This window comes from Chiloscyllium punctatum, chromosome 5, assembly GCF_047496795.1.
Source record: "Chiloscyllium punctatum isolate Juve2018m chromosome 5, sChiPun1.3, whole genome shotgun sequence".
NCBI classification, from domain to species: domain Eukaryota; kingdom Metazoa; phylum Chordata; class Chondrichthyes; order Orectolobiformes; family Hemiscylliidae; genus Chiloscyllium; species Chiloscyllium punctatum.
In genome coordinates, this window is record NC_092743.1 from 39,247,629 (window position 1) to 39,271,015 (window position 23,387).

Here is a 23,387-nt window from a genome sequence, read left to right on the forward strand (position 1 = left end):
CGAGGACTCGATGAGTTCTGTTCTAGGATTTTAAAGGAGATCTGTGGAGAGAGTAAATTAGTTGTAAGTCATCTTCTAAGAATCCTTCGATTCAGTAAGCTAACTATAGGTCAATTAGCTTAACATCTATCATTGGAAAAATGTTGAGTCTATTATAAAGGGAGTAATTGCAAGCATTTAGAAATACATTATATAATTATGACCTGCTATAATCTCCAGCATTTGTTGTCTTCATTATATAATTAGTGTCTGGCTCTATGAAGGGAAAATCATGCTTGACAAATTTATTAGAATTCCTTGAAGACATAAAAGCAGGATAGATGGAGTACCAGTAGCTGTAATGGATTTCCCAAACACATTTCATAAGGAACTGCACATAAGGCTACTTGGTAAGAGCTCATGCGTATGGGATGTAATATATTTGTATGGATTGGGATCAGCTAACTTACAGAAGTCAGAGTTTGGAAATAAGAGGCATTTTCAGGATGGCAACCTGTAGCTAGTAGAGTGGTGAGGTTCCGTTATTTACAATATACATTAATGAATTGAATGAGGAGAGCAAATGTATTATTGACCAAGATTTTGAATAACACAAATAGCTGGGAGGACAAGCAGTGCGGATGACGGATGACACAAGTTTACAAAGGAGTAAAGGCAGGATAAGCAAATGGAAAGAAACTTGGCAGATGGAGTACAGTGTGGAAAATGTGAGGTTATAGAATTTAGCAGAAAGAATAGAAGAGCTGAATATTATTTAAATGGAGAAAGATGGCAGAAAGCACACAGCTGAAGTTCCTTGGCATGAATTTCAAATAACTGCCGTCTAACTTCAGCAGGTAATGGGGAAAGCAAAAGGAATTTTGGACTCATATCAAAGGCAATTTTGGCCTTTAGATCAAAGGGGTGGCAGTGTGAAATTCAGGATGGCTTGATAAAATGATAAGGCATACCATAGCTGGACTACGGAAATAGTTTTGGGTCCCTTATTTAAGGAGATATAAGTGCAATGGTGGCAGTCCAGAGAAGGATCATTACATTGATCCTGGATATAGAGGCACTTTCTTATGAGGAGGTGAATAGTTTAGGCCTGTACCCATTGGACTTTAGAAGAATGAGATGTGAAACTATTGAAACATACAAGATTCTTGGCAGGGTTTGACGCAATACATGCAAGAAGGTTGTTTCTCTTTGAGAGTGCCTCAAACCAGAGGGCATTACCTCAAAGTGGGGGATCACCCAGTTAAGACGGAGGTGATGAGGATTTTTACTCCTGAGGGTAGTGAATCTGTGGAGTTCTTTATCAAAAAGTGTTGTTGAGACTGGTCATTAAGAATATTCAAGATTGAGGTAGATAAGCGAGTCGAGGGTTATGGTGAAAAGACAGGCAAGTGGAGTTGAGGATTTTCAGATCAACTGTGACCTTATTGAATAGCAGAGCAGATTTCCTTCTGCTCCTACAGATACAATATGGGTTACTTATAAAGCAAATCTCCAAACAATATTGAGAAAATACAACGCAAAGTAAAACGGTGTCTACACTGTCCGATCAAATACTCCCAGGTTAGGTACAAAGACAGTTTCTGCAAGAAGTAAAGCTCCTTCTGCATTTTCCCAGCTCTCTGGCATATCTAAATGAGATTTCCATTCTATGCCAAATGTAGATGTATTTCTTAGGACCATTGGAGCAAAGGATATGGGAAGAAAGGGGGAACAGGGTACTGACTGGGATGATCAGCAATAATGATATTGAAAGGCTGAGCAGGTTCAAAGAACGGAATGATCTACTCCTGTTCCTATTTTTTGGGGTTTTTTTATGTTCTCTGTTTAACATTACAGGCAGTTTAGCGTTAGAATGGTTCCCATCCTACAACTGAGCACAAAATACATCTTTTAATACAGTTAATGTGGCCATTATTTTACATATGAAATCAGCATGATTCTAAAAGACCGAGATGAAAGCTTTGTTTTAATTGCTCAATTTAATTTTATTTAACTTAGTTCCCATGGATCATTTGTGACTACACATCTGAGGAACTGGATCTGAACAACCCAAGTGTTTTCCGGGATCTCTCTCGGCCCATTGGTGTGGTAAATGATAAGCATGCAAAGGATGTGAAGGAGAAGTGAGTCAGTGGAATTTTTGTTTTCAGAATTTTTGTTCAGGACAGATTTTTTTTTCCTACCTACTAAATGATTGAAGGGATTTGTCCCCAACACAGATTAAGTGTAAACCACCAGCCATTTTGCCATTGAGTCATCAGTGGTAAGGCAAGTGGAAATCCAGTCCAAGTGTTAACTGCTGATTGATTTCCAATTATCCCTGAAAGAAAAATTAATGTCTATGAATAACAGGTGAGGATGGAATCCGGTTTAGATGTTACCCCCCCACACTACTCACAAATAATGTTACTTATAACTGACGCAATGTGTTTGATCACTGTCTTCTTCTTAGTTACGTTGAGAAAGACCTAATTGAAACCTTTAGAATGATCGAGGGTTTCAAGAGATAGATAAATGATTTCCTTGGATCAGCAAATTTATAAAAGTTGAGTTAGGGCATTCAGGATTAAAATCAGGAAACCTGTCTTATAAAATGGAAAAAAATCTGGAATTTTCTTCTCTAAAAGGTGTGGATGGTGAGCTACTTAGAGCTTTCAAGAATGTAATTAGTTGGATATAAAGAAAAGCAAGTAAGAGATATTTATCAAAAGTATTTAAACGGATTTGAGATACATATCAGCTATGATCAACTGAATGGCAGGGCAGGCTTGAGGGTATAGTAACCTACTCCTGTTCTTAATGAAAGGGTTTGCAATATTTCCCCTGCTAATTTTGGCTGATGATAAATATTCATTGGTTTTGGGAATTCTATGCCTATGGTTACATGAACCAAGTTGTGTTGAACAGTATATAGCTGAGATTTTACTCCCTCTGTTTCATCACCCAGATATGAGAGTTTTGAAGATCCAACTGGAGACATTGATAAGTTTCACTACGGTACACACTACTCCAATGCAGCTGGAGTCATGCATTACATGATCCGGGTCGAGCCTTTCACTACCCTGCATATCCAACTACAGAGTGGCAGGTGAGCACTGAATCTGAACAAGGCGGAGGATCTTTTTACCCTGCCTTTAGTGAAGAGAGATTATACTATGTTACATTAAACAATCTGGATTTGTATACAGATGGAACATGCAGATCAACGTGTTTCACTCGCTAAAGGATTTGATAGGGTTGATATGGAGAAACCAATTTCTCTGGTGGCAGAATCCAAAACAAAATAATATAAATTTGAGTCCTGCCATTTGTGAGTGACATAAAGCAACACTTTGTTCTCGTACATTGCAATTGAAATCTGAAAACTATCCCCCAAAATCTGAGTCACTTGGAGCTTCCAGAATGGAGATGGGTAGATTTTGTTCTGGAAAGGTCCAAATTATATGAGACAGAAGTGAGAAAGCCAATTTGACATACAGTTCAATAATGCTCTAACTGTGCAGCAGAGAAAACTCCTGAGGCTAAGTGATCTTTAATCATTTCTCCTGTCAGGGGTCTGAGGTTCAGTTGTGAAATATATATAAGCAATTTCAAGTCATTTCCAAGTGGCATTGATCAGGAGAACAAAATTATCCCTAAATTGGTTCTTAATGAATGTTTACATTGGAGGGTTCTTAGCTCAGGAAAGTGTGTTTGATTTCCAGTGTAGGCTGAACTGCTTTATTAAATATCATATTAATTAGCTAGATGCTTCAGTGATGTAAACTGATTCATGTAGGACTCCATTATTATGATCAGTGATTCTACTATGTTTCGTTTCTTCTGTACACACCTCCAGTTCATGTGTACCTGTGATTTTTGGAACTGGAAGTCAGTGTTGCTGTGTGCAGACCCTCGGCGAATGTGTAAGAGGTATTGTTAATTGTGGTTGTTAACTAACCTTTGTTTGGCTAGTAACCTATGCCATACCAGCCCTCGAAGTCTTCCATGGACCAGCAGAGAGAAAGTCTTGCTCATTATTTGACTGGTGATATATTTGTGCAGAATGTGCTTGATTGTATATTTTAGCCCGTGATATGTCTGATCTCAAAATCTTAGATGGGCAGTTTAAAGGAAGCTCTTTACACTAGGCAGAATAAGAGATCCATAATTATAAAGTATTCCATTCACATTCAAATGCAGCAATTTTTCATCTGTATGAAGAAGATCACGCAAGACTCTCTAGGTTACAATGCTCAACAAATCAGGAACCTATACACACACCACTTCAATCCTTCTTAAACATGCTGTGGGTCCATGTTGTTGCAAGTGCTGTGATATGAACCACAACCAGCTTGTGGTTAGGGTACTCCTGCCATTCACTTAGATTAATTAGTTCTAAAGCTATACAGTCGTAGAGGAAAGCCACCAATGAATCTTAACGAGAAGAGGCTCTTGTCTTTACTTAGAAACAACGTAATACATCTTATTTATCAGGTACTGGTTACATTAAGTTATATTTTTTTGTTAATATTATGAGGAGACTTAGGTTATAGGTATTTATTCCACTAGATACTAAGCTGTTCAACCTTTTCCCACCCAAGTCCTCATCACCTCATCAGATCAGGTGCAGCTTCATGCAACGTCCAACATTAAACCTTTCAGCACCATTACTTTATTCAATAAAGTTTCTCAATCTGGAGGAGAGATATCAATCTTTCCTGGAAATTGCCTCATGGAAGAGCAGCCTTGAAGTGCTGGAAGTTCTTTTTAACCTTCAAGAAAAGATTTCTCAATTAAACAGGTTTCTAATTTTGAAGGTGACTGTATTCCACCCATCTGCTCTATTCCTGTCCTATTAACCGTTTGTGTTCTTCAGGTTTGACTGTGCAGATCGTCAATTTCACTCAATCCCAGCAGCCTGGCAGGTCCGAATAGACAATCCTGTAGATGTAAAGGAGCTGACCCCAGAATTTTTCTACTTCCCAGAATTCCTGGAGAACCAGAATGGTAGGCAAAACTGGTGGCTTTTTAGCACGAGATGAATTATTGGATGTCATTGTCTTAAACTTTGTTTTTTTAACTCTTTAATACAGAACCTCAACTATCAGCTAAGAAAATGCAATGATATAACACTTTTTTTCTGGCCTCAGGGTATCACAAAGTGCAGATATAATTTATTAAATATTTTATAATTGTAGTCCCTGTTGTAAAAAAGAAAAACACACAATCACAAGCAGTGATGAGATGTTTGTCCAGATGTTCTCATTTAGCAATGCACGTTGACAGACATTGGGAGCATACTCTTGTTTTTCTTTGACACGTGCTTTGGATCTTTTGAACTGAAGTGAAGAGACCATCTGGGCCTTATTTAACATGCAAAATACAATAATACAGCATTCCCTCAGTATCATGCTGACTTATTAGTCTCATTTATGCCCTCAAATCTTTGTAGTGAGATTTGAAGCTATAATCTGATTTGGGTGCCAAATGCTGTCACTACAGTTAGGCTGACATCATGATGTAAGTGAGAGTGACTGGGCCGAGGAATGACTGAGTTAAATACACTGGACAGTGGCATTGAACCACAGCAATTAGAAAGCCAGAGACTGGTGTTGAGCTAGTTGATCTGAGAAAGGTCAACATTACATTTGGCTTCAGCATCCCTTGCATGTTCAAGTGGAAAAATCTGTCAGAATCCATGCTTCAGATAGTTCTGCCCCACTGGAAAATGCATTTGTGAATTTGTATAGGTGGAATCCCTCTACCATCAAGTCAATTGATGAGATGAATGATCATTATCACATAGACATTAATCACTTTGTCAAATATTGGGAAGATCTGAGTCTTGCAAGATCACTTGTGCCTATTGGGAAAGAGAAGAGCCATCTCTTATCGTTGCAGTTAATAAAATGGAGAAAAGTATGAGTGAAATTACTAACAAAATGTAATTTTTGTTTTGCTTTCATCTCTCTCTGTCTCTCTCTTTCAATGTCTGCCTCTCTCTTCCTCCCTATATCTTAATTTATATATATCTGTCTGCATCTGTCTATATTTCCATTGCTGTTTATGTTCATCTGATTTTGGATGTTGTTCCCCTTCCCCTCCATCTCCTTCACCTCTAACTTTCAGTCACTCTCAAAATCATTCTTTGTCTCACTCAGTCTCTGTATATGTCTCTCTCCATCTTCATATTTCCCTCTGTCTTTCACTTCTCCCATTTCCAAACCCATTTTTTTTGTCATGATATTCATGTTGACCTCTCTTCATTTCTCCCATCTTTTCTGTCTTTTGCTCTCTAGGGTTTGATCTCGGCTGCCTGCAGATGACCAACGAAAATGTAGCTGATGTTGTCCTTCCAAAGTGGGCAAAATCCCCTGAAGATTTCATTTACAAACACAGAAAAGCACTGGTAACTGAGAGGGAGGGGATAAAATCTGTTTGGTTATAATTTGCCATTCACCACAGTGCATTCTTCCTGTAAACTTTCCTTGGGATACTATTTTGGAGGTTGAGGATTCAGTTGCAATCTTAGATTATTGCTGCATTGTTTGTTTTCTCATCAGTGTTTCCATTTTTCTTCTATCATGAATCTCTATTGTTTTAATCTCGGTCCATCTTTGCACTCTGGCCACCAACTTTTTTTTTCTTGACATACGTCCTACAGTGAAATTGACATGAGAGACATAACCTCTGTGTTTTGAGTTCCGATCTTGCAGAGAACTCTTGGATGCTCCCAATTCCCATTTTCATCTTCAACTGGAGGTTTGTGCAGTGTTAATTCCTGGTAACAGAATCCGCCCCCCCCCCCATGGCATTGTGGGTCACCCCACAACAGGTGGACTGCAGTATTTTGAGAAGGCACCATCTTCTCAAGGGCAACTAGGGACAGGCAATAAACGCTGCCCAGCCGGTGACGCCCACGACCCACAAATTAATTTTTTTAAAATGATGAATGAAAACCAGTGTAACCCTTTTTGTGATTCATTTCACCCTCCTGAATTTTTCCTAATGTTCACTATTTTGAGTCTCCAAGTTGCTTGATTAAATTTCATGTGTTACCCAGTTACCATTGTTCTATGAATAAATGGTAAAGCACTCAATTAGATTCTAGTTTCTATCTCACTCCTATTGAACTGACTGGGTCTAATTGAATAGAATATGCCTATGTACTCCGTTTTGAAGAATGCGAGGTGATCTAATTGAAACTTACAAAATTCTACATGGGCTTGATAGAGTAGACACTGAGAAGCTGTTTCGCCTCCCTGAGAGTCGATAACTAGACTCCAGTGTTTCAGGCCCCTTCAGACTGAGACTCGGAGAAATTTCCTTCCTCCAAGGAAGTCTTTGGAATTCTCAATCCAAAGAGCTGTGAGTGTTCACATTGACTGTATTGAAGAACTGAGATCAATAGATTTTTTTTTCACCCTTCAGAGAATGAAAGGATATGAAGATCAGTGAGTCAGTGGAGTTAAGATTGTCACGGTCTTACTGAATTGTGGAGTTGCAAGACCTACTCCTGCTGCTCCTATTTTGTATATTTTTATTTTCTGAAGATTTTGTACATATACATCAGTAATCTGAACACTGCTTTAGATTTCATCCTTCCCTGCTGTTAATTCTGTTGGTTCTCTGATCTGTGCTTAATGTCTATACGATAATGGTAAGCCAATTGATCCAGTCTATTCCGGTACTTCTGTTTCACTGTATCTTGCTCGTTAGTCTGTAATTATTTAATGTCTACATTTTATTTTCCTGTCATTCAGGAGTCAGAACATGTCTCTACAAACCTCCATAATTGGATCGACCTGATTTTTGGCTACAAGCAAAGGGGCCCTGCAGCTGTTGAGGCATTGAATGTCTTTTATTACTGCACATATGAGGGTATGCCAACTGTGCGAATATAATGTGGTCTAAGCTTTAAGTTGAGAAAAAGGGGTTTATTGCAAAATCAGAAGATACTTGGTAGAAGCTTGTAATTTTTGGCATTTACTTTGAACCTGTCACGATTTGGGATTAGTTTGAAGGAAGTGAAATAATTGGAAGCTTTGATAGATTGTGAAAACAAAATTGAACCAGAATTGATTGAAATTGAATTGTAAACTCATACAGAAATGACAGATTCTTGAGTCATTGCAACTATACTGTTAGAAACAGCTATCTGCCTTCAACATTCTTTATGTATCCAATGCTCTTTTGAAAATTACTATTTAATTTGCTTCTGCCTGCCTTCTAGAGGGTGAAAATAGTTCACAGGAATCAATGAATGAATACATTCTAAAGGGAAATGCCAAATTAGGCTAACGGATAGGTCAATAGAATACAGTGACAAACATTTGAGAGGATTAGACTGAATAAAGACCTGGCAGATCAAGTCTAATATGGAAAAATGTGAACTTGATTGAACTGCATAGAATCATGAGGAGTCCAGACTGGATACACATGGAAGAATGTTTCTTCTTGTGGGACAATCTGCCCATATTGCTGATGTAAAATCCAACCCAAAATCTGTAACTTTAACTCTTTAGTCGTCAGTTCTCAATGATGGCCCTCTGACACTGGGACATGAACACTTCAGCTACATTTCTCAATTAAGTTTTGCCCCTGTGGTTTTGTAGATTTGGGGTCATATCATTCAATATTGCGTTCAACATTATCTCATTTCTTGCTGTATAGGTGCAGTAGATCTGGATGCAATTGCTGATGAAACTGGAAGGAAAGCTTTAGAAGGAATCATCAGTAATTTTGGGCAAACTCCATGCCAACTTCTGAAGGTATGAAGTTAAATTACTTTCATAGTCGCAGTCATGCAGCATAGACACAGGCCCTTGGGCCCACCATATCAATGCTGACCAACAAGCACCAAGCTACACTATCCTATTTACCTACACTTGTTCCATAGTCTACTATGCTGTTAGCCTCTCATCATTTCAACTGCTCACTTAAAATTATTTTCTGCCTTATACCTCTACTTTCCCAACTAATGCTCCTTATTTCTTGATTTATGGTTGTCTCATTTCGTTTCAAGCAATTTGCCCTTCCAAACTCCCAGTACCTCTCATTTGTGACACTTGTTTGAGTCTGTAAATGGAAGGCTAGTCAACCATATCGCACCAGCCCTGTATTCACCAAATAACCTCTCAGTTTTCAGCAGAAGTTGTGGTCAAGAGCCCTGTTAGATTTGATCAAACCTTGAACTTTCTTGCTCTTTATGAATTGGAGAACTCAAACTATCTTTGAATCTGCAAAACAGTGGTCATCTTATTTTTAAATATTCACCTAGCTATTGAACTGTGATCATGGTTATGCCACTGGACTAGGAATCTGGACATTTTAAGTACAAATCTCACTGAATAATATGATCAAACAATAAACATATTTATACTGATGAAATTTATTAAAATTCTGGAAGTAAAATAGCTGGCAGTAAAAATTAATGTAAAGCTATTGGATTGTTGTACTGATTAGTCTGAGTGACGCCATGTCAATGTGGCTTGTATAACTGTCCTCTGAAGGTCAAAGGCTTCTATCCAGCAGAAAGATGACCCATGACCAACTTCATAGGGCAATGTGTTGGCCTAGACACTCAACCTGAGGGTTGCAGAGGCTGGATCGTTAAGTATATTCAAGGCTGAGCGGGACAGATCTTTAATTAGTAAGGGAATCGAGGATTATGTGGAAAATGCAGAAAAGTGGATTTGAGGATTATCAAGTCAGCTATGATCTTGTTGAATGCCAGAGTGGATTTGATGGGTTACTTATGCTCCTGCCTCTTCATCATCATAAAATGCCTTGAATTTGAACTTGAGTTCAGACTATAAAGTCCATCATTAATTTAGTTCCATGTAAGTTTATCTGTTCACTGCTTAATTTTGGCAAGCAAAGCAACATCCCCAACCTCTGGGAGGAGAAAAAGTTATCCTTCTATATTGTTCTTAATATCCCTACTCTCATTTCTACTTAAGCAAATTTGCAGTTGAATTAATTGTTTCTTGGGATTTGACTCACATGTTATCACCAGTTATGCAGTTTGGCTGCATTCTTAACTCACATAATCCCATGATTCTTACTGCTAAGTGTGTGTCTGTGTGTATACAGTTTGTGTCCAAGAGTGAAAATGGCTATTAAATCTGACACTTGATGAATGGTCACTTGGGAAAGGTAGCACACACTTCAGAGTCTGTTTCCCCTGGCTAGACCCTAGAACCAAGGCCAACATCCTGGGATAAGGAATTGGCCAGTCAGGACTAAACTCAGGAGAAAGTTTTTCCCTCAATTTGTTCAGAATATTTTGAATTATCTATTCTGTGGTGCAAATCAATACCTTCAGCAGAAGTTATAAGAAACAGGAGCAGGAATAAGCCATATGACCACTTGAGCCTGCTCGACCATTCAGTTAAATCATGGCTGAATTTCTGTATGCGCTCAGTTTTCTTGTCCTATATCCATAATTATTGATTTCCTTCATATTCAAAATGGATTTCAGTACTGAATGTACTGCTAAGTAACAGCAGACCTCTGGAATAGAGAATTGTAAAGAATCAGTAGAGTAATCAGATTTCTCCTCAATTCAGTTTTAACAGGCCAATTCCTTTTCATGGATTTTTGATCCATTCCAGGTCCAAGGTCAGCACCCACCCTGTCAATGCCTCTATTATCTTAAACAATTCAGTGAGATCACTTTTCACTATTCTGAATTCCAGAGGTAATGGTAATGCTTTCGACTTTCAGGACAATGCTCTCATCCTAGTAGGAGTGAAGAAAGTTGGGACTTTGGGGAAGGACGATTCTCATCCTTAACAATGTAGCATACTAACTCCTCTGTGTGTGTGATTTTTCTTTCTTTCAGGAGCCACATCCTCCACGTCTTAGTGCAGAGAATGCTGCCAGGCGCTTAGCACGATTTGATTCCACACCAAATGTCTTTGAGCACTTGGGCCAACTCAAGTCCTTCTTTGTTGAGGTAAATGATTGACCAGTTTACCTGCCCAATGCAGAGGTCAAGGTATTCTCTCCATCTCCCCAACCAACCAACCAACCCCACCCCACCCCCAACATCATTGCCACCACCACTACCACAAACCATTTATTTCATCAACTTTACAACATAGAAACAGACCATTCAACCCAACTGGTCAATGCTAAAGCTCATGCCCCATAAGAACCTTCTCCAACCATACTTCAATTAACCCCATCAATGTGTCATTCTATTATTTTTTGATTTATTTATATACTTTACTTCCCCCTAGTGATGCTCAATAAATGCTTGCTATGAAGCTCGAGCAGATAGGGACAAAATGATATTTCCTCTTTTGGACAGACCTACTGAGTGACATTTCGCACCATCGATTTGCTATCCATTTCCATTTCTGTGAATGAATAAATGGAATACAAGTTCACAGTGTAATCACTCTCCTACAAAGTATTTTCTTCAAGATCCAGCAGAATTTTAAAACCTGTATTCAATCTTTCTTTCTGCTCTAAAGCGAGCAACTTCAGCATCCCTACCGTCTCCAAGTAACTGAAGTCCTTCAATCCTGAGTTCTTTTGAGGGAAATTTATTCTGCACTTTTCCTTACTCCTCCTCACATATGCTCAATGGTTTAAGACTTTAAGTTTAAAGTTAATAAATGCTGTGAAATGTCATTCATTAGGATTTTCCAATTGAGGAACTGTACTTGCTTCTACCTTTTGTATTTTGTTTTTCAGCCATAAATAAGGCCAAATTTTCTTCAATGATGTGAAAAGGAAGATTTGTTGTGAAACGCACTATACTAATACATCAGAATATGTCAAACTGTTTCAAAGCCATTGAAGAGCAATTGACATTGAATCACTGTTATAGTGAAATACTACAGTAAGACTCCCACATTCAGCCCTGAAATAATAACCAGAGAATGTGTTTCGGAATGTGATTAAGGGATAAGTTTCATCTAAGTCACTGAGAGAATACTTTTCTATAATAGGTGCCTGAGGATCTTAAATACATGATCACCTAGGAAGACACATACAGTCTTGTGTGGTTTAAAGTCTCTGCCAAAATATGAGAAAATGCAACACCCCTTCAGTACTGCTTGATTTAGAAGCTCTTGTGTTTTAGAGAGCTGAAAGATGTTCAGTAATTGGTATCGACCAGTAAACAAACTTATAAAAAAGCATTTTGAACAGTGTAACTGTGGGAGTTTTACTTATGATCAAAAGAGATCAGGATAGAAGGTGATCATCAAAGGAAAATGACAATGTCTGGATAATTTATTGTAAATTTGGAAACCTTTTTTCATGCTGAGGTTAATCAAGATCTCAGAAACTCATTCCTCCAAAAAAGCTGTGAATGCTAGACAAATGACTATTATAAGATTGAGACTGACAGAACCACAGGATTGTTTCAGTATAGAAGGAGGCCATTTGTCCCATTTTGCCTTCACCTGTTACCTACTACCAATTTCTTACCTTTTCCTCATAAATCTGCACACTACTTCTGTCCAAATGACCATCCAATGCTCTCTTGAATGCCTTAATTGAACCTGCCCCCACCATATTTCCAGGCAGTGCATTGTGTCCTCTAACTGCTCCCTGTGTGAAAACATGTTTTCTCATATTACCCTTGCTTCATTTGTACATCATTTTAAATCTCTACCCTTTTACTCATTTTTTTCTTTGACAAGCTGAAACAGCTTCTCCCTTTCCACTCTATCCAACCCAGTCATGATTTTGAGAACCTCTAACAAATCTCCTCTCAGCCGCCTTCTCTCCAAGGAGAACAGTCCCAACTTCATCAATCTATCCTATGACTAAAGTTTCTCATTTCTAGAATCATTCTTAAATCTCTTCTGTACTCTGTCCAGTGTATTTACATCTATCCTATAATGTGATGTCCAACTGTTACACTGTATTCCATCTGAGTATCTTGTACATGTTAAAAATGAGTTCCTTGCTCTTGTAGTCCACCTCTATAAATAAAGTCAAGAACACTTTGCTTTATTAACTGCTCTTTTCACCTGTCCTACTACCTTCAATGATCTGTGCACATACATACCTAGATTCCTCTGGTCCTGAGCCCCCTTTAGAATTGTATCTCTATTTTCTTATGTCTTTAAATGCTCTCTCTAGCAAAATGCGTCACTTCATACTTCTTTGCATTGAACCTCATTCGCCACCTATCTGCCCACTCCAGCAACTTGTCAAAATCTGCACAACCCTCCTCACCGATTACATTCTTCCAAATTTAATGCCAACTGCAAACTTTGAAATTGTCCCCTGCACACCCAGATACAGATCATTAATATATATCAGGAAAAGCAAGGGCCCCAATACTGACCGTCCTCCTTCAGCCTGAAATAAGCCTTTCCAATCACTCAGCTGATTTTGTATGTATTCTATGCTCCATTTTATACCAGGACCTATAACTTTCCACCAGTCTGTTGTGTGGCACTGTACCAAACTACTTCCAGAAATCCATGTATACCACATCAACAATTTAACCCTCATTGGCCCTTTCTGTTACCTGTTCAAAAACTCTACCTTCTTTATCAAGGCTGTATTGTTTGTAAATCTCCAGACTTCTGGCACTGCCCCAGGGCCCACAGAAGACTAAAAGATTACAGCCAGTGCCCTTGTAATTTCTATCCTCACCTCCTTCAAAATGCTTGTATACATCTCATTCGGTGTCAGTGCCTTGTCAACTCTAATAGATTAAATATGTTTTTATTATGTGTGGCTAACAAAAGATATGGAGCAAAGGAAATAGGTTAAGGTACAAATAGACATTCAGGGACTGAATGGTCTACTTCTTTTCATTAATGTTTTGAAAAGCATTAATAAATAGGACTTTTGAAGAATTGAAAGAAACAAGATTTTTATAATCATTCTGCCCAACACATGGGAGATATTGAGGCCCAGGTACTTAGCTCCTGCTCCTGTGTTGTTCTTGAGTTGAGAAAATGTCTTCAGTATGAGGAAGGAGTAGAAATGCTTGATGTAGTTTACAAAAGAATCTTCAAGTACAGAACAGGGTCCTTGGTTGTTCATGCCTCTCCAATATGATGTATTATTAGAGAATGTAGAAATGATTTCATAACCCTATCTGTCTTTCAGGGCATCAGCGATGATATTCCACTAGTGCAGGCCTTGGTGCCAACAAACCAAACGTACTCTTATTTAACTCCATATGTTCTGGTGAGTAGACAATGTCAAAAAACATCAAAGTCATCAGTTTCTCTTTTGTGGAAAAAGAAGTCCAATCCATGCACAATCACAATGGGGAGGTGATGGCATAGTGATACTATCGCTAGACTATTAATCCAGAAACTCAGCTAATGTTCTGGGATCCCAGGTTCAAATCCTGCCATGACAGATGGTGGGAATTTGAATGAATTTTTTTTTAAATCTTGAATTAAGAATCTGCTGCTGACTGTGAAACCATAGACAATTGTTAGAGAAGAAAATTATCTGGGAAGGAACTCTGCCATCCTCTCCTAGTCTGGCCTACATGTCACTCCAGACCCATGGCAATGCGGTTGACTCTCAACTGTCCTTTAATATGGCCTAGCAAGCCACTCAGTTCTAGAACAGCTAGGGGCAGGCAAAAAATGCTGGCCATCAAGTGATGCACATGTCCCACGAGTAAATAAAAGTGCTTAAAGTAACAGTATGGCTATAATATGACTAAAGAAATATATGACTGAAACTTCTGGGAAGTGGAAATCACAGTCAGATTGCCACTTTGCTCTTTTCACTTACCTTGTCCAGAAGCTCCTAGCATCAGCCAGAACCTCTGATATTGGCCTTCTGAGAAATGTGACTTGAGAGAAAGTAGGTTTAGTAGATGGTGGGAGAAGGTGACAGATGAGTAGCGCAGGACGGTAGGGTGGATCGGTGATGGAGGAGAAAGTGAGGACTGCAGATTCTGGAGATCAGAGCTGAAAATGTGTTGCTGGAAAAGCACAGCAGGTCAGGCAGCATCCAAGCAGCAGGAGAATCGATGTTTCGGGCATAAGCCATTCTTCAGGAATGAGGAAAGTGTGTCCAGCAGGCTAAGATAAAAGGTAGGGAGGAGGGACTTGGGGGAGGGGCGTTGGAAATGCGATAGGTAGAAAGAGGTCAAGGTGAGGTTGATAGGCCGGAGTGGGGGTGGGGGCGGAGAGGTCAGGAAGAAGATTGCAGGTTAGGAAGGCGGTGCTGAGTTCGAGGGATTTGACTGAGACAAGGTGGGGAGAGGGGAAATGAGGAAACTGGAGAAATCTGAGTTTATCCCTTGTGGTTGGAGGGTTCCTAGGCGGAAGATGAGGCGTTCTTCCTCCAACCGTTGTGTTGCTATGGTCTGGCGATGGAGGAGTCCAAGGACCTGCATGTCCTTGGTGGAGTGGGAGGGGGAGTTGAAGTGTTGAGCCACGGGGTGGTTGGGTGGTTGGTGCGGGTGTCCCAGAGGTGTTCTCTGAAACGTTCCGCAAGTAGGCGGCCTGTCTCCCAGTATAGAGGAGGCCACATCGGGTGCAGCGGATGCAATAAAAGATGTGTGTGGAGGTGCAGGTGAATTTGTGGCGGATATGGAAGTATCCCTTGGGGCCTTGGAAGGAAGTAAGGGGGGAGGTGTGGGCGCAAATTTTGCATTTCTTGCAGTTGCAGGGCAAGGTGTCGGTAGTGGAGGTTGGGTTGGTGGGGGGTGTGGACCTGAAGAGGGAGTCATGGAGGGAGTGGTCTTTTCGGAACGCTGATAGGGGAGGGGAGGGAAATATATCCCTGGTGGTGTGGTCCGTTTGGAGGTGGCGGAAATGACGGCGGATGATATGCTATATATGGAGGTTGGTGGGGTGGTAGGTGAGGACCAGTAGGGTTCTGTCCCGGTGGCGGTTGGAGGAGCGGGAAGTGGAGGAGATGCAGTGGAGGGCATCGTCGATCACGTCTGGGGGGAAATTGCGGCCTTTGAAGAAGGAGGCCATCTGGGTTGGTGATGGAGTGTAAGCAGCTTTGGGTCTGATTGAGGTGGGCATTTGGGTCAGAGATTATCAGGCTGGGTAAGGCATCATGTTTGCGAGGGGGGTTCAGGTCAGCTTACATCAGGTATTGAGAGGGCAAATAGAGTTTTGGGGGTTTGGTTTTAATGTTACCCAGGACAAAAAAAGGTTTAAAATTTGTTTTTCCCCTTTTTCTGAGATACATATTGAAGTAAATCAGTCAGAATGTGCTCTCTGAAGTCTGTGACTCTACCTCAGGGCTGTAAACCTTTTATGAAGTTTATAGATGCAGGGTAATTGCCCATCAGAAGTTTAGACTTTCCATGCAAGTTACATAGTCTATCACTCGGGGTATCTTGCTCCAACAATGTTCTTCCAATTGGAAGATCTGAGCCAACATACCCAAAACTGCATTCAAACTAATCCCAGGTTAATGCTTTTCTGAAGAAATAGAATGAGGGAAACAGGATAAATAAAAGTGACCACTAGATTCAGGATTGCCCAAATCTGCACCAATCAGTTCACAGAAATTCTTCCCATCTGACCTTGAAACTTGTGGGAGTTTCAATAAAGAAGGAAGAGCTTGTATTTATTATCACGTCTTTCATAACTTATTTTTATGCCAACGCATTTTGCAGCCCGTTTTTCACTAACTGAAGCAAATTTGAAATAAAACATGGAATGTTATGCACACTCCCAACTCACCCTCACCCCAAATCATGTCCGGAGGATGGTTGACATGTAATGCAGGTCTCTAGCTTGCATTTTACCAGCCCTGCCTCTGACCAATTGGGTTCACCACTCTTGGTGGTGGGAGGTGACCGTGCTATGTAATTAACCTGCTGATCGTTCTGTGGGCTGAGTGGCTCCCTCCTCTTTGGACGCCTTCTTCCACATGGAGACATCCCACCTCATCGCCACAACACACAGCCTTCACCACCGCACCCCCCTCACCACCACCAAACGTGTGAGCCTGTGTTGACAGGCGTTGATGAATCCTCCAGCTTTCTGACTCCTCCTCTTTAGAGAATGCCTGCAGTCCCACATTGGCCACATGTAATTGGAGATGGGACTTCCTGTCATGAGTGGCAGAAGTCTGATTCTGAACCAGTTTAACGAGCTGACAGTTATTAAATAGTAATCCTGGGTCGTCTTCCCACTCACTTCATTTGGTAAAAGTGTCGTAGTAGCTTCCCTGCTCAGGCCAGAGGTTATATAAAAAAAAAGAGCAATCATGACTCCATAACATCAGCGTGTTCAATCTACATTTTTTTTTTAAAAAGCACCTCATTGAGTGATTGTATCAATTACTCAGAAGAACAAGCCAAAATGAAAGGTGGAAGAATCGATGTATAACATTGAAGTAAATCACTTGGCTGATTACAATTATCCACCCACTATACTAGTGGGCCTTTGGTCTCTGTAATAATGGTCAGCTGTGGTTGTGAAATGGAATATTCAAACTTTATATCTCAGATATTATTATCATCATCCTCCTGATTGTGAACACACCACTCTGTTTCTCTCAGGTCACAGTGAGTGTGAATGGGTTGATAGGAACTCATGGCTGGCTGCCATATGACAAAAACATTTCCAACTACTTCACCTTCACACGAGATCAAAATGTCTCCAACGCTAAGTAAGTGCAATTTATAAGATTTTATTTAGTTCCATGATCAAAATAATTCCACCTTGATTCCGAATTTATGTAATCTTTTAAAGACTCTTTCAAAGGATCATTTTATCGTTTTAAAGTCACTAACTCCATTACTATTCAAACTAAACGTGGAATACTTCTTCCATGATGTCTAAGGTTTGAAAAACTCACACATTACTGGATCACTTTCCCCTATAACAAAAGGTCAATGAGAGTTATTGTCACCTTTAAAACACTGACACCAAGACTACTGTCCCCTTTAACACATATTGTCCCTTAGTTACTGTCTCCTTTAACAACTGTCCCTTTAGAGTTGCTGTCCCTTTTGAAACATTGACACTGAGAATAACCGACACCTTTACTACACTGTTGCTTAGAGTTACTGACCCGTTAATAAACTAACCCCGAGAGTTGCTGTCCCCTTTAACATATTGATTTACCAGGAAGTTGCCTAGTCTGGAGGGAAGTTCTTATGAGGAAAGGCTGAGAGACTTGAACCTGTTCTCATTGGCAAGAAGGCGGCTAATAGGGGATTTGATAGAGACATACAAGATGAGCAGGGCATTAGATAGGGTAGACAGCACAAATTTTTTTCCTAGGATGGTGACGTCAGCTTGTACGAGGGGGCATAACTACAAATTGGGGGGTGATAGATTGAAGACAGATGTCGGAGGCAGGTTCTTTACGCAGAGAGTGGTAAGGACGTGGAATGCCCTACCTGCTAACGTAGTTAATTCAGCCACACCAGGGAGATTTAAACAATCCTTAGATAAGCATATGGATGATTTTGGGATAGTATAGGGGGGCAAGCTGAGAATAGCTCACAGGTCGACACAACATCGAGGGCCGAAGGGCCTATTCTGTGCTGTTTTGTTCTATGTTCTATTGTCCCCTAGAGTCACTGACCTAGAGAGTTAGTCCCATTTATTACGCTATCCTTTTGACATACTGCCCCTTGGAGTTGCTGTCCCTTTTTTTTTGCACCATCTCCTAGAGTGTTGTCCCCTTTAATATATGCTGTGCTTGAAAGTTGACATCATCTTGAAAATTACTATGGAAGGTCTCCAGGCTTCACAATTCCAGAACATTAAAGATCATTAAATAATTTACCATATTTTACTCATTCTGTTATGACTATTTCTTCAGGTCTCAGCGCTTCTTGTCGGGCCCATTTGCTCCTGGAGTCAATTTATCACCAAAAATCCTGGTCGTTTCCCCTGACGGTAAACTTCTCTTCAGTGGCGGCCACTGGGATAACAGTCTCCGGGTTACGTCACTGAGCAAGGGCAAAGTGACGGGGCACATCATAAGGCACATAGGTCAGTAATATCCAGTTTTCATCATTGTAATAACTTTTACTGTGTTAGGACATGGGGTAACGCACACAGAAAAGATTTACCCCGTGTGGTAATCTGTGAAAATTTGAGAGGCCGAGAACTAACCCAAAGCCACTATTTAAAATAAGAATTAAAACTTTCTTTTTTTTAGTCTAACAGTGAATATTAACTAAAAACTATTTACAACTCATTTATTTAAATCTATCTATTACCTTCCCCTCTCCAATACTGGTCTGATAAAACCCACGATTAAGATTTACTGAAAAATTCAAATTTCAAAACCAGCCAGCTGTTGAATCTTCTCTTTGTATCTTCCTCTGTAGATTTGCTCTCCAGGTAGGTGGTGTTGTATTTTTCTGTGCAAACTCCTTCTCTAGACCGGTACCACTCAGAGTTTAAGAGTTCTCTTTCAACTGTTCAATTTTTTTTTTCCTGTTTTATGCCCCAGAGCATCTGACCATTTCATTGGTTTTAATATTGTCAAAATACTAAGTTCAAACTTGATTGGGGTTTGGTATCTTGGAGCATAATTTAAACTGGCCGAATTTGAATTTGTTTTTGCCTCATAGCAACACGGGTACTGCTAGCTGTTCTTACAAATTTTGCATTTTAAATTTTCCAGTACTCTGTTCTTCTTTAAGTCCTTGCTAGCTTTTCAACTCTCCTCATGGGTGTAATGGTGGCTCCGTGGTTAGCATGCTGCCTCATAGAGCCAGGGACCCGGGTTCAATTCCAGCCTTGGGTGACTGTGTGGCGTTTGCACATTCTCTCCGTGTCTGTGTGGGTTTCCTCCCACAATCCAAAGATGTGTAGGTCAGGTTAATTGGCCATGCTAAATTGCTCATAGTGTAGGTTATTAGTTGGGGTAAATATAGGGTAGGGGAATGGTCTGGGTGGGTTACTGTTTGGAGGGTCAGTGTGGACTTGTTGGGCCAAAGGGCCTCTTTCCACACTGTAGGATTCTAATTCTAAAGATGCAGTACTCCTTACACCTTCATAACAACTATGCTCATCGAAACTAACAGAAAATGGAAATGGTCACCCAGAACCATATTTTCCCAAGTTTGGGTACGTAGAGAGTAGTGCTGGAGTGTAGGTTGTTCCACTTTTCTGCTTTGATACTTGACTCAGCAGGTTCTGTTTTGTTTATCATTTCATGGGATTGGGCTTTATGGCTTGGTTGTACATTGCCTATTTGATTGCTCTTGAGAAGGTGATGCTGAGTGCCCTTTAAACCTCTGGAGACACATACAAAAAGAAGGGTATTCCAAGATTTTGACTTAATGACAATAAAGAAACAGAATTGCATTTCCACCTCCGAATGGTGTGTGACTTGAAAAGGAACTTCCAGATGACGGTATTTCCTTTCATTTGCTGCCCTTACTCTTCGAAGTTGTCAAGATTGCGTGTTCAGAAAATGCTGTTGAAGCAGCCTTGACAAATGGTTACAGTGCATCTTGGAGTGGATGGAATGCTCATCAAGCAGGATGCTTTGTCAGCTATCTTTTAATATTGTTGGAGTTGTCCTCATTCAGACAAATTGAGAATATCCATCAACACTCTTAGCCTATGCCTTGTAAATGATGGACCAGCTTTGAGGAGTCAGGAAATGACTTACTTCCCTGCTCTTGAAGCTACAGTAATTATGACCTCTCCACCCTGGAGGCTCCCTGCCTCCATTCCTGATGAAGGGCTTTTGCCCGAAACATTGATTTTCCTGCTCCGCGAATGCTGCCTGACCTGCTGTGCTTTTCCAGCACCACTCTAATCTAAACTCTGGTTTCCAACATCTGCAGTCCTCACTTTTTTGCCTAGTAGTTATGACCTGTCAAGTTAAGTTTCTGGTGCATGGTTTTCAACAGATTGATGATCGAGGATTATCCCCAGGAATCTTTCAATCATCAAGGAAATTAGACTTGTATACAGTTAACTGGGACTGATTTGCAGCTGAAGTCTCATGGCCAATAGGCTGGAGAAGGTAGGGGGTGTGGGGGTATGGTGGGTGTATGTTGACGAGTGCAGGCACTATGTCTAGGGAACTTTACCTATATCTGTTGCATGTCCTAAAAGACCTACAACAGTGTGATAATAGCATAAATCTCAAAAAGCTATCGTACAAATTCAGCAGGTAATAAGGATGGTAATTAGGATGTTGTATTTTATTTGTAAGGAAATAGAATATAAAAGTAAGCAAATCTTGCTAAAACTGTACAGGGCAGTCATCAGATCACAACTGGAATATTGTGAATAGTTTTGGACCCCTTCTCTAAGGAAAGATATACCAGCTCATTAGCATTTAGAAGAATAACGGGAAACCTTATTTAAATATACAAATTTCTGAACGGTTTTGATGGGGTGGGTACAGAAAAGTTGCTTCCGTTTGTGGGAAAATCTAGGACCAGAGGGCATAATCTGAAAATAAGGAATCTCAAATTTAAGACCAACATGAAGAGGAATTTCTTCACAGAGGAATAGTGAATCCATGGAATTCTTTACTGCAGAAGGCTGTCAAGGCTGAGTTGTTAAGTGTTTTCAAGACTATTTTGGACAGATTTTTAATCCGTACTGGAATCAATGGTAAAGGGAAAAGGCAGGAAAGTGGAGGATCTGAAATTTTCCAAATGGTCTAATTTAGTGCCTTGTATAGTTCTATATTTTCACCAGTCTTTTGGTGAAGAGGTTTCCTCTGAATTTCCCATTAATTTCTCTGTGACTATGTTGTATCAGTGGCATCCAGTTTTGCTCTTCCCCAGAAGTAGCAGCATGTATTAAGTCATCCCTCAGTCTTTTTTCAAGAGAAATGTGACCCAGCCTGTCAATCCTGACCTGATATGGATATTTACACATTTTTGGTCTTTGCAAATCTTCTGTGTACCCTCTGCACTATCTCTGTGTTGTCTTTATAATATGGCAATCAGAGCTGCATCAAGTGTTCCAAATGTGGTCTAACCAAAGTTGAATATAGGTTTATCATAAATTCTTTTCTTTTCATTGCTCTTACCAACCCTCTGTCAGCAAAGTTGAGTGTTTGGATTGTTTTTTTTTATGGCCTTGGTAAAATGGGAACAAGAGTAGGCAATTTAACCTGTTGTGCCTGACAAACATTCAATATGTTTGTGGCCAATTGAACACTTCCATATCTTTAACCACCTCACAATTTTAGTGATTGATCTTCAAGATCCCTTTTTTTTTGCTCCACCCTAAACTTCCAAGTTCAAGGTAATAAGTCACTTTCCTATTCTTCTTACAAAAATAATATAGGTAGACAAATCTTTATCCGAAATCCAAAAAGCTCCGAAATCCGAAGGTTTCTTTAAAGTTTTTCTCATTAACAAGGTTTTTTGGCGTGCAAACAGTTAGCCCAACTCCACACCCATTTGGTGCATGTCACTCAGATGCGATGTGGGGGAGGCGTGGCCCAGCACTGACAGGCCTCAATTCTGCCTCAGGGCCTGTTTTACTCAGTGAGTCTGCTGTTCGGTAAGATTATTTTAAAATTTCACCATCAAACTGTCACTTAATCTGAAATACAAAAAATTCTGAATTCAGAAAACCAGCTCGTCCCGAACATTTCAGATACAGGATTGTGCACCTGTACTTTACATTTATAGGTAATAAAATTGGCAATTATTTGTCCATTCTGAAAACTTGTAATATCTTCCAGTAATTTATTACATTCCTCACCTATATCTCCATTCTTCTACTTGTCCTCTGACTCCACATTCTCTGACCTTATTCATTAGTCTATAATGGGGCACTAATCGAAGGCCTTTTGAAAATCCAGTAAAATTCCATCTACTTCATACTTTTGTTTACTCTGTTACTTGAAAATATTCAACAAGGCTGGTTAAGCAAAACTTTCAGTTTTGGAATCCTGAGTGACTATTTGTTCGTACATTTTTCTTTTCTAAATGATCTTTCTTCCTTGAGTGATGATTCCAATATGTTTCCTACCATCACTGTTAATCATTACTTTTATTTCCCCTAGATATTGTGACATGCCTGGCCTTGGATCATTGTGGGACCTATCTCATCTCTGGATCAAGAGACACTACATGCATAGTGTGGCAGGTCATCCAACAAGTAAGATGCCCTTAGGGGTGCACCACAAGTGAGAAGAATGAATTTGTGAAAGTGTGTTGAATGGGATGACCATACAGTGATAGGATAGGACGTCGGTTGGCTCTCAGTATCCCAGTTCATTTCTCTATCTCATCTTGGGCATGTCACAGGAGTGACCAGTAACAGTCTGGGAATTTCTCTAATTTAAGGTCTTTTAGATAAGTCAAAAATGTATTGAGGTCCAGCAAATTCAGATCCTTTTCTAATTCATTAGCTAAAGCATTAATCTACAGTTTACTTTTTCTACTGTTTATTGTGTATTTAGTCTTTTGTTGTAACATCTCTAGTTTGAAACCTTATTTTTAGGTATGCCTGTTGCTCTTCTGCATATTTTTCCAC

At 39.9% G+C, this 23,387-nt stretch overlaps 1 protein-coding gene across 4 annotated transcripts in view; it reads left to right on the forward strand.

The window, feature by feature from the left end:
- Window positions 1-23,387, forward strand: part of nbeal2 (neurobeachin-like 2) — a 227,775-nt gene that overhangs the window by 186,818 nt on the left and 17,570 nt on the right. For all 4 annotated transcript variants that reach the window (XM_072570079.1, XM_072570081.1, XM_072570082.1 and 1 more), the window contains 11 exons: window positions 1,999-2,123; window positions 2,948-3,088; window positions 4,859-4,989; window positions 6,282-6,391; window positions 7,746-7,863; window positions 8,656-8,753; window positions 10,829-10,942; window positions 14,074-14,154; window positions 17,462-17,571; window positions 18,736-18,908; window positions 22,915-23,009. In XM_072570079.1, coding sequence (XP_072426180.1) covers window positions 1,999-2,123; window positions 2,948-3,088; window positions 4,859-4,989; window positions 6,282-6,391; window positions 7,746-7,863; window positions 8,656-8,753; window positions 10,829-10,942; window positions 14,074-14,154; window positions 17,462-17,571; window positions 18,736-18,908; window positions 22,915-23,009 — 1,296 coding nt within the window. The remainder of the gene's footprint in view (window positions 1-1,998; window positions 2,124-2,947; window positions 3,089-4,858; window positions 4,990-6,281; window positions 6,392-7,745; window positions 7,864-8,655; window positions 8,754-10,828; window positions 10,943-14,073; window positions 14,155-17,461; window positions 17,572-18,735; window positions 18,909-22,914; window positions 23,010-23,387) is intronic.